We start from the raw sequence: 13,287 nt of genomic DNA, 5'->3' as shown, positions 1-13,287 counted from the left end.
AGCAGAGTGTAGCAATGAGAAGCGCCAGTGGTCCATTAGTGGGGATGTGTAAGCAGGGAATTCGATAATTTTCTTTTCTTCAAGTACCACCTTGCCGTAGTGCATATCCTGGGACCATTCATTTTCTAGCTCTTGTTGAAATGTCTGGCAAATATGTTCCTTCACGATTTTACAGTTTTGTTTTAAGTTTTCCTGCTGGTAATTCATAGTTGGACATCTGTATTTCTTTATTACGAAATCGTGATCGCTAATGGTGTTTCTCCACCCCGCTGCCTTCAGCTCCTCATACTTCTTTATTGTTTCTGTTAAGTCAGCATGTGACTTAAGGTATATACCTCTTCTGGCTAGTTGGATTTCCGTTTCCAGCTCGATGTTTTTCAGACCCATATATCTCCCCTAGTGATTGGCAGATAGACATGGGCATTTGATGTTGTTCTACCCTTATGATTTTCAATAGTTAAGATCTTCCTTATGGCCTTATCCAGATCTCTACACTTTTTCAGTGTTGTACTACTCTTTTCGTCGGGGTAGATGTTACCGAGTACATAGATGGCACTTGGTACTGTGGTCGTATTGAAGAGGTGAACCTTCTGCGGTACCGTGAGTGGGGAGCGAAATATCTTCTCTGTTTCTTTTATGATCTTTTCTTCTGTGGTATCGTAGTTTCTTGCAGAGTCTCGTTCCAGTTGCTCTAGTCCAAGGTATTTGTACCCTTCACGGATCTGGGGTAGAAAGGGAGCATTGTGGTCATCCTCATCGTCTACTCTACAATATCTTCCGCATTTGGTTGTGTTTAAAACCAGCCCTATCTCTTCTCCACTTCTCCTTAATTCATCGGTGACTGTCTTCAAGGCTTTTTTTTGTTTTTACATGGCATTTTATGTCGTCCATGAATGCTAGTATGTCAAATTGTCCTCTGGTGTTCTTGATGATTTGTGGACTTGTTTTCAAGTGTTCTATAATACATGCAGTCAGCAGTATGAACAGCAGGGGGCTTAGTGAATCGCCCTGGTATAAGCCCCTTTTTATGTAGATGGGAGCAGTCTTTCCCTTTCCGACTCTCACTCGGAGGGTCCAGAGCTCCATTACTATTTTGAGGAGGCGCTTGATATTTTTGTGGAGTGGTAACACGCTGATCATCCTCTTCAAGTGACGGTGGCTTATGGTGTCAAATGCCTTCTTAAAGTTGTACCACGCAGAGTAGTGCTTAGCTCTATTTTGTCTTGCTCTCTGGGTTATGGCCTTATCGATCAACATTCCCTGAATTGTACCCCAAACATTCTTCCTAGCCAGTTGTTCCCTAGGTATTGCCCAGTCTGGCAGATGTTTCTATAACGTGTTTCTTATTACCCCAGTTAGTATTTTATAATCGGTGTTCAGTAACGCTATTGGTCTGTAGTTTTCCGGGTCTTTGTTATCTCCTTTTTTATAAATCAAGACAACTTCAGCCCTACAGTCAGGTTCTGCCATTTTATGTTCACCTGTTATTGTGGTGTATATAAACCTCTGAAGGTAGGACTTTGCTGCTGGAAACGTCTTGTAAAGATATGCTGGAATGCCATCCTCACCTGGAGCTTTCCATGGAGCTGTTTTGGCCAGTACCTGCATGGTCTGCTCGTTTATCCGGGATTCCTGTAGTTGGTCTTGATACCTGTGTGATGCTGTCTCTCTCTGGAGTTTCGCTATCCATCTGTCGAGGGCTGGGGTGTTAGTTGTGCTCTCATGTTTCTTGTATAGAACTATTCAACATCTTCTTTATTAGGTGGCTGGACTCTTTCTTCAGTGTTTATTAATTTAACGGATGGGTTTTCGCTGAATTTTCTCCTTATAGCATTCACTCGGTGTCTTGATTTGAGCTTGTCAAGTTTTTGTTGCAGAAGTGCCGTCCTCTCTTCGAGCATTGTTATGTATTCTCTCGTGGTCATCTTGGCCTTCTTTATTCGACGCGCTTCTTCAGTGAGGGAGCGTCCAAAATTACCTCCCTTCCAGTTAAGGATCTTCTTTGCGTTGTCTACACTGTTGTTCAAGAGTTTGATCTTATCCTCGGTAATTTTATAGTCTGGAGGGCCTGTTTTTTTACAATATACTTCTTAAGTAAAATGCCTGCCACATAGATAGCTTTCTTGATGGTTTTCCTTTGTTGGACTTGGTTAGTGCAGTTTGTTGCGGAATGGTGGATGCGCTCCTGCAGTATGTGATTGATTAGTTGCATACTTTTCATGTTGTTCGGCTTGACAAGAAATTTATTTATTCTTGGCTTTGAATCGCCTGTTCTACAGAATATTTTTTGAAAGGCTTCCTTACAGGTTTTCAGCTCGTCTTCATTGATTTGGATCAATTGGATCGTGTGTTCGGGGCTATGTTGATCTCCTTCCTCAGGTGGGTGTACTCGGCTGGTTGGTTGAGGAGTTCTTTCTGGAGATATTTGTGACCTACGCTGTGTTACGACTGGGCTTTCAGCTTGGGCTGTGTTTGTATTCTGGGGTTGGGCTGTGTTTGTATTCTGGGGGGGGACCTGGGTTGTCGTCCTATAGTATATTTGGGGGTGGTTTTCTCGGAGCTTTGTTGCAATTGCCTTCTTCGTCCTACCGGGAAAAAAGGCGGCGATACGGTCGATACCGGCTGATATTTGGGCCTCGGGTCTTGCGGCATATTCGCTGATTAGTCTGTTTATCTCTTCACTTGTCCATTTGTTCGTACGGTTAGGGAGGTTAGGATTGTGCTTCAGCTCCAAACATTTCTTCTCAATTGCTGGTATGGAACGACCTGGTAATCTCTCATTAATGGCTTTGTGGTCTTCTGCTCTTATTGGTCCACTTTTATTCTGTAGGTAACTATGAATTACATTGATTTCGTCAGGTTTCCAGGTGGACATAACCTCGCAATATGTCTTCAGCTGTTGTTGTGCTGTTCAAACGACTATTTTCACTATCCCACTGTATGTGTAGTAAAAGTAATTCTTCAGGATAGTTTTTACACCACCGTAAAGCGTTCGTGAACTGTGAACTAGGGTAAATTTCGAAAAATTTCACCAGGCGACCTTTCACTCACGCGCAAACGTAGTATAGTGGTGAGTATCCCCGCCTGTCACGCGGAAGACCAGGGTTCGATTCCCCGCCGGGGAGGAACTTTTTGTTGTTGAAAAGTATTTTTCAATACTCTAAAACACTACTCATTAACTGTTTCTGCCTGCTTAGCCAGACGAATTTTCTTTCGCGAATTTTTTATTTCAATCAACTCTAAAATATCTCACACCAATTATTTTCCCCAAATTGCTCTTTCGTTCTCCTCTTCACTCTACTCCACAAGACTCCACTCCACTCCACTCCACTTCACTCCACTCCACTCCACTCCACTCCACTCCACTCCACTCCACTCCACTCCGCTCCGCTCCGATCCACTCCTCCATGCTCCACTACACTACACTCCTTTTCACCCCACAGCACACTACAACGCTACGAATCGACCCGATGCTACTTTACTCTGATCAACATTCTCCACTCGAATCTTATATAATATTATCTTCTGGGGAGTTCCTTTTCACCCACTTCTCTCCACTCCACACTCCATCCATTCCAGGCTACGATCACTACATTATGCGATTCTACTCTACTCTACGCTTTTTAACTCTACACTATTCCTCTCCGCTCTAGACTTCCGAAGGGTTCTTTTTCCAACAGTTCGAGTCTTGTGATTGTGAAAATTGGTTCGGCCAATCAAAAATTACCTCGGACATATAAAGATTGACAAAATTTCAAAAACAATTGGTTATGCTCACATATCGTGCTAATACCCAAAGGCTCAAAAGGAGATCCTAAATTCGATACACATCAGATTTGAAAGAATGGAATTGACATTTTGTGAAAGTCATATTGGAGTATCTTTCGGACCAGCTGTAGACTGATCCGAGAAACTGCAGATGACTATTGGTTGATTCAATTGAAAAAAGCATATACCTATTTATTTCGAACGATTTCCAGAATAGAATTTCTAGTACTAAAACCATCACAGAGACACCCTTTCTCTATGAACCATCATTAGCATGAAATTTGTCGGAAAAAGACCAAAAAGAGGCCTACGTCAAAAAGGCACAGTTGACAAATAGGTAGAGAATATTTCGAAATCAGAATTTCATTCAGATTCAGAATATGATATAAAATTGGTTATTTTCATTTGAAAATGCAGGGTGGTATCAATCGTATTACTAGTATCATGTTTCAACACTTTCGAACCACTCAATAAAGTAAAAAAAAAGTAAGCTTATGCGCTGATTAGAGTCGACTCCGACAAAGTTTGAATCATTCTCCTAGTCCAAAAATCAAAGTGTTATCGATCGATCGAGCTATGTTGACTCACCTGAACATAGATAACCTGGGATGTATCAGAGACTATTCACGAATCCAATTACCGTTGAGGGCGCTGCGAAATGTAAACAAACTTTGACGTTTGTCAGTACTCTTTTCGAGATTTGTACGGCCTAACAGAGTTTTTCTAGTAAATCAAGATATTTATCGGAATTATGGGAAGTGAATTGAATGATTTAGCTTCGTAAAGAAAAATCGACATTCTTTGGAAATACTTCATTTGAAAGGGATGAATCGTGGAATGAAATCGATCGATGACATTGGTGATCCACTGTACCTAGACACAAATTCCTATTATTTAACAGATTCTTTCTTGAAGTCAACCTAGATAATAATGTTGAGGTAGCATATACTGAGTTTGTGGAATAGGTAGAAAGTATACATCTTGATAACTAAAGCGTTTATGTGGAAGTTTTAAAGTTTCTGTTTAAAATATTTAAATTCCATTTTTGATATAGGTATTCCTCATACTGAAATCTCAAGAGACATAAATATGAATCAGCTCATGGAACAAGTTCTACAGATGAGAAAGAGAATTCATTTGGAAGTATGAAAATTATGAAATTGTATTTCTGAATCGTCAATTGAATTTAGCAGAAAACCCTCGCCAAGAAAAATCGTTTGACCTAAAACCTGCCAGTTGAAAGCGCTGGTATAAATACCTTTCCAATATTTTTTCGTAATCAATATTTCTATTCAGAACCCCAGACAATAATCCCAATATAACATCTCCAAATAATAATATTAATACTTTGTTGGACAACGTGAGATAAAAGAAAACATAAGAAATGAAACTTGTTTTGACTTTGCAGTACTGACAAAGTAGCTTCGTAATTCAGTCGGCAGAGGGCGTCTAGATTCTTGGATTCGCCTATGTAGGGTAGATAGATTCGCCAATAAATAATATCATGAGTCGAAGAACACGGAGAAGAAATATAATTTCGGCTTGTACAAATCGAATTTGATTGTATGAAAATTAACTTGGAAGACACAAGTTTTTTAAGTCCATAAATATTTGTAATACGATTTCGTTGAATTCATTGAAATTTATATACATGGAATAACATTTTTGGATAAGTTTGGCAACATTGCAATTATGTGAACAAATTATTAATAATAATAATAATAATAATAATAATAATAATAATAGATTCTTCACCAAGAATTGGCACTAAAACACCAACTTCCAACTACGAAAAAGGTTCCTTATTACAATTACCATCCGGATGCTGTGCTGGAAAACGAACATCACAAGCTCTACTGGGATCGCACGGTTCTCACAGACCGAAAAATAACCCACAATAGACCAGACCTCATATTGCTCAATAAGGATGAGGACAGAGCACTATTCATCGACGTGGCAATTCCAAATAATAACAATCTTCTAGATAGGCATACTGAAAAAATTTCAAAATACAGAGATCTCGAGGAACAGACCAGAAGACAGTGGAAGCTGAAAGATATCAAGACCATCCCTATTGTCATTTCATCTACAGGCCTGATACCGAAGAAACTACTAGAGAACTTGAGGAAACTTCAGTTGGACGAAAATATCTATAGAGTCATGCAGAAGGCGGTACTGCTCGGAATGCATGTACGCAAGTACATGGGGAATGCAGAGGAACACCGTCTGCTCCGACAGGAAGTGCGGGTGGAGCAGGAATCCAACCTACAGCAGGGAGGCGAGGAGCGACCCGGACCCGACCACCACCACGAGCCCGAAAACCTGGAAAGGGCTCCAACAGAGCTTAATCCTTTTGATATCTGAGATATCTGGGATAAGTGAATTTTCCTCTGGAGAGGAATGTGAAAGACGCCAGGCTAAAGTCATATAATAATAATAATAATATTTATTCCGAAATCATGCTACAAAAATAACACTGCAAATATGTTTGAATACTGGAACAAACAAAATACCACAGAAGCTTTAGCTAAGCTTTTGCTTGTACGTGGTGTGAATGTTCAATCCTCGAAAATCAAAGCATACTGTAACATACAGAAAAAAAATTTAACATCCTTCACCGCCCCCTTTTCTTTTCCTCAATAGTAATAGTATAATTATATATATTACACCCAGTCTCTCCCCTGTCTTCTTCACTCCGCTTCAACAACATTACAAATGATTCTGGTCCACTAAGTTATGAAAAATTTCTCTTCCCGAACTTGAGATCCAACACTTGATCTTTTTCTTAAACAATTTGATATTATTCAGTTTTCTTATTTCAAAAGGTAACAAACTAAACAATCTCGACGACAGATAATCACATTGGCGCTGGCCTACGGTCTTATTACAGCGGGGTACACTAAATAACTTTTCCTTGTTTCGAGTACCGTAACAATGTACAATCAGTGAAGAGGTGACTTTGCCCGTTTTTATTCTTATAAACATGGACAAACAAAAAAGTTGCCTCACATCAAGAAAACCAGACTCCTCATAAAGCTTATCATTTGGGTATCTTAAAGGTTTCCGAAATATTATTCTCAGTAACCACCTGTGGATAACATTTCCAGATGGGTGTCACATATACCACCCCAGCCAACTATCCCGTGCGACAACTGCGATTGAATGAGTGCATGATATAGTATCTTTAGATGTTCAATTTCAAGATAGTCTCTGAGGCGTTTGAATCTGAATAACATACTTCTCAACTTCTTCACAATGTTCTTCTTCACTTGTAGGCCCCACTTCATAAGTCTTTTTTTTTATAGCAGGGGGAAATCTGCGACCGTGAAAACTTGCGGCTCTATCTCTCGCCCAGAGGAACCCATTTCTAGGGAACACTGTGAGGTTACTCACTCTCCTGAGTTCGCGACCCACTCAACCTAACCTGCTCTACATTGGTTCCGGGCATTTGCCTTTAAACCATTTATCCCTTAATCGGTTAATTTCTTCTTGCACATTGTCGTGCTAGGATTTTCATGTTCGTCCATTTCGGATATCTCTTCTTAGTATAGTTTCAATAAGTTTCCGTACTCATTCTCCTCAATTGATCTCGTGGTCTCCTTTTGTAAATTCTCATTCTTCCTCTGTCTTCCTCCGGATCGTAGTCCACTAGTCTCCTGAGTTCTTCGTTTGGATGTTCCTTCGCTGTTTCGAATCACTTTTCAGCTTTCCTCTTCATAAATTCGGTGATGGTTTCCCACTTCCAATCTGGATATATCTGTTTGTTCCTGACAAACCAAGGCGCATCTATGGCACATCGTAGTAGCTTGTTTTCTGTTGCCTGAATTACCATTTTTGGATAAGTTTGGCAACATTGCAATTATATGAACAAATTATTGAACTGTTACAATGAATATATCCTCGGTAGTATACTTTATTTACAAACTCCTAATACATACATCTCCTGACTAATAGGATACTCATGACACTAGGTAACTAACTATTTTCTTAAGCCTAAATATCACAGATCTACATTGAAATTGCAACTAACTAAATAAATATATAAATTTCAGTGTTCTTTCATTCTCTTCATAAAGATTTGGCTTGTTGACATTGCCACGCTGTATGGACACTTATTTAGCAAAATAGTCCACTCCCTCTCACTGATTCCCATTGTCCTCATAATGTTTTTGAGGTGTTCGTTTTCCTCCGTTCTTATCACCTCCCCATAGCTGTCTATCACCAGGATTCCTAAATATCACAGATCTACATTGAAATTGCAACTAACTAAATAAATATATAAATTTCAGTGTTCTTTCATTCTCTTCATAAAGATTTGGCTTGTTGACATTGCCACGCTGTATGGACACTTATTTAGCAAAATAGTCCACTCCCTCTCACTGATTCCCATTGTCCTCATAATGTTTTTGAGGTGTTCGTTTTCCTCCGTTCTTATCACCTCCCCATAGCTGTCTATCACCAGGATTCCAAGTTTCACTGGACAATGATGTATTGCGTCCAGTTCACGTACCAGATTCAGGGTCTCTTGTTATCCTGTGTACGTTCTTGCTGTCCACCTTTTCTACTCCATTTATTTCGTAGCGGGTTCTCTTTATTTGTTCTTGCAACCTATAGTTCTGTATGTGGGCGACCGAAATCTCCAACAGCACAATCTCGTCCGGTTGGTATAATTTAATGAAAATGTCTGGCTTGTTGTGGTGTAGTCTTTTCTCTGTTAGTATTGGGCCCCCAGCTCTTATTGTGACGAGGTGGTTGCTATGGTGGAAATCCTCATTCAGGGTGGCTCTTCCAAATTGCAATTTCTCCCATACATGTCTTGGTGCACCGAAACCGTTCAGCAGAGCCTTCAGCACCCAATAGACTACGTTGTCGTGTCTAGAAGTGTATGCTGGAATTATACATGATGAGCTGACATGGTAAGCTGTTTCCTCATGTTGGCAGCCCCTTTGGCAACGATTTCTTTTTCCAGCTGTTCCTCCCAATCCGTGGATTTGTTCCTCCGCCGCGGAATGCAGCAACGTCCACCTCCAACTATCCATAAGGGGGAAATTATAGGCCGGAATGTGAATCTTAGTTCTTTCCTTAGCTACAACTTTGCCATAATGCATGTTATTCTGCCATTCCTTTTCTAATTGTTCTAGATACTTTTCGTATATAAATTTTTTCATCACTGCACAGTTTTTCTTCAAGTTATTCTCGTTGTATTGTGCTGGAGGGCAACCATATTTTTCTAGGATGGCCTCCTGATCACTAAGGGGGTGCCTGCATCCTGCCCGTTGCAACTCCTCATACATCCTTCTTGTCTCTTTCATCTCGGGGTGGGATTTTAAGTATGTGCCTCTTCTGATGTACTGAATTTCGGCCTCCAGTTCTACCGACCATAACCCCATTCCTCCTTTGCTGGCTGGGAGGTATATGTGTGCGTTTGAGGATATTTTTCTTTTCAGATTGGTCTCCACTAGTATCTTTCTAATCTCTTTGTCCAAATCTCTGCACCTCTTGAGAGTGGTTGTTCTTTTCTCGTTCGGATATATGTTTCCTAATACATATATTGCACTTGGAATGGCGGTGCTGTTGAACAACTTTGCCTTCTGGCTTGTAGTCAATTTTGAGTTGCAAATTTTTGTTATTAGTTGTTTGATTTTCTCTTTAATTGTTTCAAAATTGTTCTGAGTGTCCCTTTCTAGTTGTTCTAGGCCTAGGTACCTGTATCCCCTCCTTATTTCAGGCAGAAATGGGGGCTCCTCATCCTCTATGTCAAGGTCTTGTGTCCTGCTGTAAAATCCACATTTGTCCTCATTCAGAACCAGTCCTAGTTCCGCTGCACTTCTCCGCAGTTCCTCTGTCAGGATTTTCAGACTTTTTTTTGTTGTTGTATGGCACTTGAAGTCATCCATAAATGCCAAAATGTCAAATTGGCCTCTAGTTTCTTTGGTCTTTGGGTCTGTGGTAACATTGTTTATGATGCTTGCTGTTAGTAATATGAATAGTAGGGGACTTATCGTATCACCCTGGTAGACTCCTCGCTTTATGTAAATAGGCGTTGTTTTATCTTTGCCTACTCTCACTCGTATTGACCACAGTCCCATTAAGTTTTTCAATAGTTTTTTAATGCTTTCCGTTAGTGGTAGCCTGTCTATGAGTCTTTTCAGTTGACTATGGTTAATGGTATCATAGGCTTTTTGAAAGTCATACCAGGCTGAGTAGTGTTTACTTCTCTTCATTCTGGAATTTTTGCGTTATACCTTGTCTGTCAGCATACCGTGAATTGTTTCCCATACATGTTTTCGTGCAAGCTGTTGTTTTGGTATCCACGGTTCAACATTTTCCAGTAACATTTGAGTGATTGTGGCAGTTAGTATCTTGTAGTCAGCATTAAGTAGTGCTATGGGGCGGTAATTAGCTACATTGGTTTCGTCTACTTTTTATGAACCTCTGCTCTGCAATCGTTCTCTATAGGTATATATTCGCCTTTTATTGATTTGATTATAAATTTTTCCATGTGTGATTCAGCTGCAGGTAATGTTTAGTATAAATACGTTGGAATACCGTCTTCTCCAGGAGACTTCCATGGCGCTGCTGATTTGAGTGCCTGGTCGATCTTACTAGAGATTTGCTGGGGGTCGTATTGCCACTGGTAATCTTGGTCTTTACATTTCTTTTTAAGCTCAAGTAGCCATTTGTTAAGGCACGGTGTATTCGAGGGTTTTTCTATACATTTGAGTGAAATAGCCTTACAACATCTTTTTTTGGTGGATGCGCTAATTCCTTCCCTTCTAAAATATTAATTGATGGTGAATGTCAAAAATTGTTCCTTATTGGCTGGGTTTCGTGTCTCGATTTTTGTTGTTCCAACCTTGTTGTTAGGGTTTTGATCCTGTCTTCATTTGATTTTATGTATTGTGAAGGTGACATCTTAAGCTTCTTCATTTGTATCGCTTCTTGGGTTAGGTATCGAGGTAGATTTCGTCCTTTCCAGTTCTGAATTTTCTTTGCCCTGACATTGCAATCTCTCAACTTGGGTACCTCACGTTCCGTTGCTAGATATTTTGGTGGACTGTAAGTTTTGTTATTGATTTTTGTTTGCAGTAGGAGGCCGGCAGTGTAAAGTAATTTTTTGCTCTTAAGTCTGTAATCTACTTGGTTCATATTTAGTTCTTTTAATTGATTAATTTTTAGGTGTAGAATTGTGTTTATGTTTGCTATAACCTGTGCATTTTCAGATGTGGCCAAAAATTTTCTTATCCTTTTTCTGTCTTTCTTACTGTGTTAAGTATTCGGTCGAATTCTACCTGTAAGCCCTCATCTACTGCTATGGGGGGTTCTTGACAGTTTTCTTCCAATTGAAAGTCTGGCTCTAACCTATTGTCAGTAGGACAAGTTATCTCTTCTTGGGGTAGTTGTATTATTTGATTAATTTCCTCATCGTTACCTGCTCTGTTTGCCTCGATCGTTTCGGTGTTGTTATGCATTTCTGGGGCATTTTTCATGTAGTAGATGTTCGGGTGTGCTTCTCGTAGTTTTGTAGCAATTGCTTTTTCAGACCTGTCAGAAAACTTATGTTTGATTGCTTTTATTCGTTTTCTTATTTGTTACTCTGTCCTATTGGAGTATTCGATCACCAGTTGTTGTATTTCTTCCTGGGTCCATTTGTTCGGTTGACAGTTGGGGACACTGTTGTTTTTGAGTTCTAAGCATTTTTTCTTTATAGCTGCCAAGGTTCGGTGTGGGGGGTTGCTTTTAATGTTTTCGTGGTCCTGTTTAGTTATATTACTTCCTGCTTCACTGAGATATTTGCGGAGGATTTCGATTTATTCTAGTTTTCAGGTGGCCATAACCTCAAAATTAGTTTTTCGTCTATAGTTCGTAAGACGGTGATTCACTGTTCCAATACGTTGACTTTTTCTGCTTTCAGTCCAGAAACAGTTATAACTACGGATATTTTCGCTGAAGGACTTGAACACGGGCAATTTTGAAATTTTCCGGAGCTCACTTCTTTCGCTTCTAAAAATCGTAGTATGTATATCATTATTGTACTCAGCTTCATATATCCTATTATTGAAATATTTCTTATGAAACCAGTAATACACCGGTAAGTATAGTGGATTCCTCACGTACTAATTTTTAAAATATATAGATATTAAGTAAATATAAAAGTTGTCAATTAAAATTCAACTGTACACGCAATAAATAAGTAAAATTGCAACTTATCACAGATACTTTTTTCCCTACATTATCTTATACCCATCTTATACCCATACACCGAAAGGTAATTTGGGATAATGATTATATATATATATATATATATATATATATATATATATATATATAATCATTATCCCAAATTACCTTTCGCAGGGTGGTACGATGTGCCATCGGGGAGTGACGTCCCCGCGGACCCGAGTCAACCGGATCCTGAGGCTAGCAACCCCAGGATCTGAAGGATTAATTCGCTCCTGTTGATGGAAGTAGAAATCAGGGCGGTAGGGAACAGCGGGCTGGTTCCCTTCGGAGCCGTCTGGAGGAAGAGCCTGTTGGGGTGAGCTGTGGGGCGAGCGGCGCAGCCCCCCGAGATGGCACCGCAAGCCAGGCACTCGTCACCTCGAAAGAGGATGGAGCCTCCGTTATGGATGGGGCACAAACTCATTCCACGGATGTTACAGCAAGAAGAGACAGGAGGACGCGATGGACGGAGGAGGATAACATCCTGATTTTACGCGTCCATTTCATTGCGAAAGACCTGCAACAAAGAGAGGGAAGGAACTACCGGGAACAGCTGACAAAAACTTGGAATGACATCAACCCACACAGACAATCATATCCGAACCTCCTAGCAAATAGAGTAAGATGGCTTCTAGAAAACAACAAGTTTTCCAATGCTGAATTGGACACCATAAAGAACAGCTTCATACCAAGGGGAGCTACGAACAACCAACAAAATGAAGCAGAAGATGATGACGGGGAGAGAACTTGTAGCCGAATTAGTATAAGAACGACAAAACTAGAACGTAACCTCCTCAAAAATATTCATAAGTACTATGGTCTTTCACCGGAAAATAGACCGATAATCCCGAGGATCAAGGGCTCGAAGAAACTGCTGGAGTGTGTACAAAGAATGGACTTGTTATTAGAAAGCCATATCAAAACAAACACAACCCTAGAAGCGATGGTAGACTACGTTTATGCTGGGGCGCTGACGATCTGCGAAGAGCTCGGGAAAAAAATAAATGAACCCCACACGGATACTCACCAAGTCGGCTCGACGCCACCGTGGAAGGCTAGACTGGAAAGAAAAATAAAGGTTATGCGAAAGAAAATTGGTACACTACATACTTACCTCAATACCGATACAAGAACAAATAGAGTTATTAAAGGCATAAACCAGATCACCAAAGAATTCAGCATCAACACAAACTGCTCAAACGAGACCTTCCAACTGGCACTTGTAGCTGTAGGCGATAGGCTGAAACAAAAAATTAAATCACTTGGCAATCGTATTAAACGGTACAACGATAGAGT

General features: G+C 40.1%; 1 protein-coding gene across 1 annotated transcript; it reads right to left on the bottom strand.

Moving 5' to 3' along the window:
* Positions 1 to 377: 377 nt before the first annotated feature.
* Positions 378 to 2,875, bottom strand: LOC123311022. Its single transcript, XM_044894769.1, has 5 exons — positions 2,305 to 2,875; positions 1,839 to 2,068; positions 1,351 to 1,728; positions 871 to 1,260; positions 378 to 722 (listed from the first exon to the last, which is right to left on the bottom strand). The coding sequence occupies exons 1-5, from the start codon at positions 2,873 to 2,875 to the stop codon at positions 378 to 380; spliced, it is 1,914 nt and encodes a 637-aa protein (XP_044750704.1).
* Between the last annotated feature and the right edge of the window lie 10,412 nt (positions 2,876 to 13,287).

This window comes from Coccinella septempunctata, chromosome 4, assembly GCF_907165205.1.
Source record: "Coccinella septempunctata chromosome 4, icCocSept1.1, whole genome shotgun sequence".
NCBI classification, from domain to species: domain Eukaryota; kingdom Metazoa; phylum Arthropoda; class Insecta; order Coleoptera; family Coccinellidae; genus Coccinella; species Coccinella septempunctata.
The sequence above is the reverse complement of the archived record's forward strand: the minus strand, read 5'-3'. Positions and strand labels throughout refer to the sequence as shown.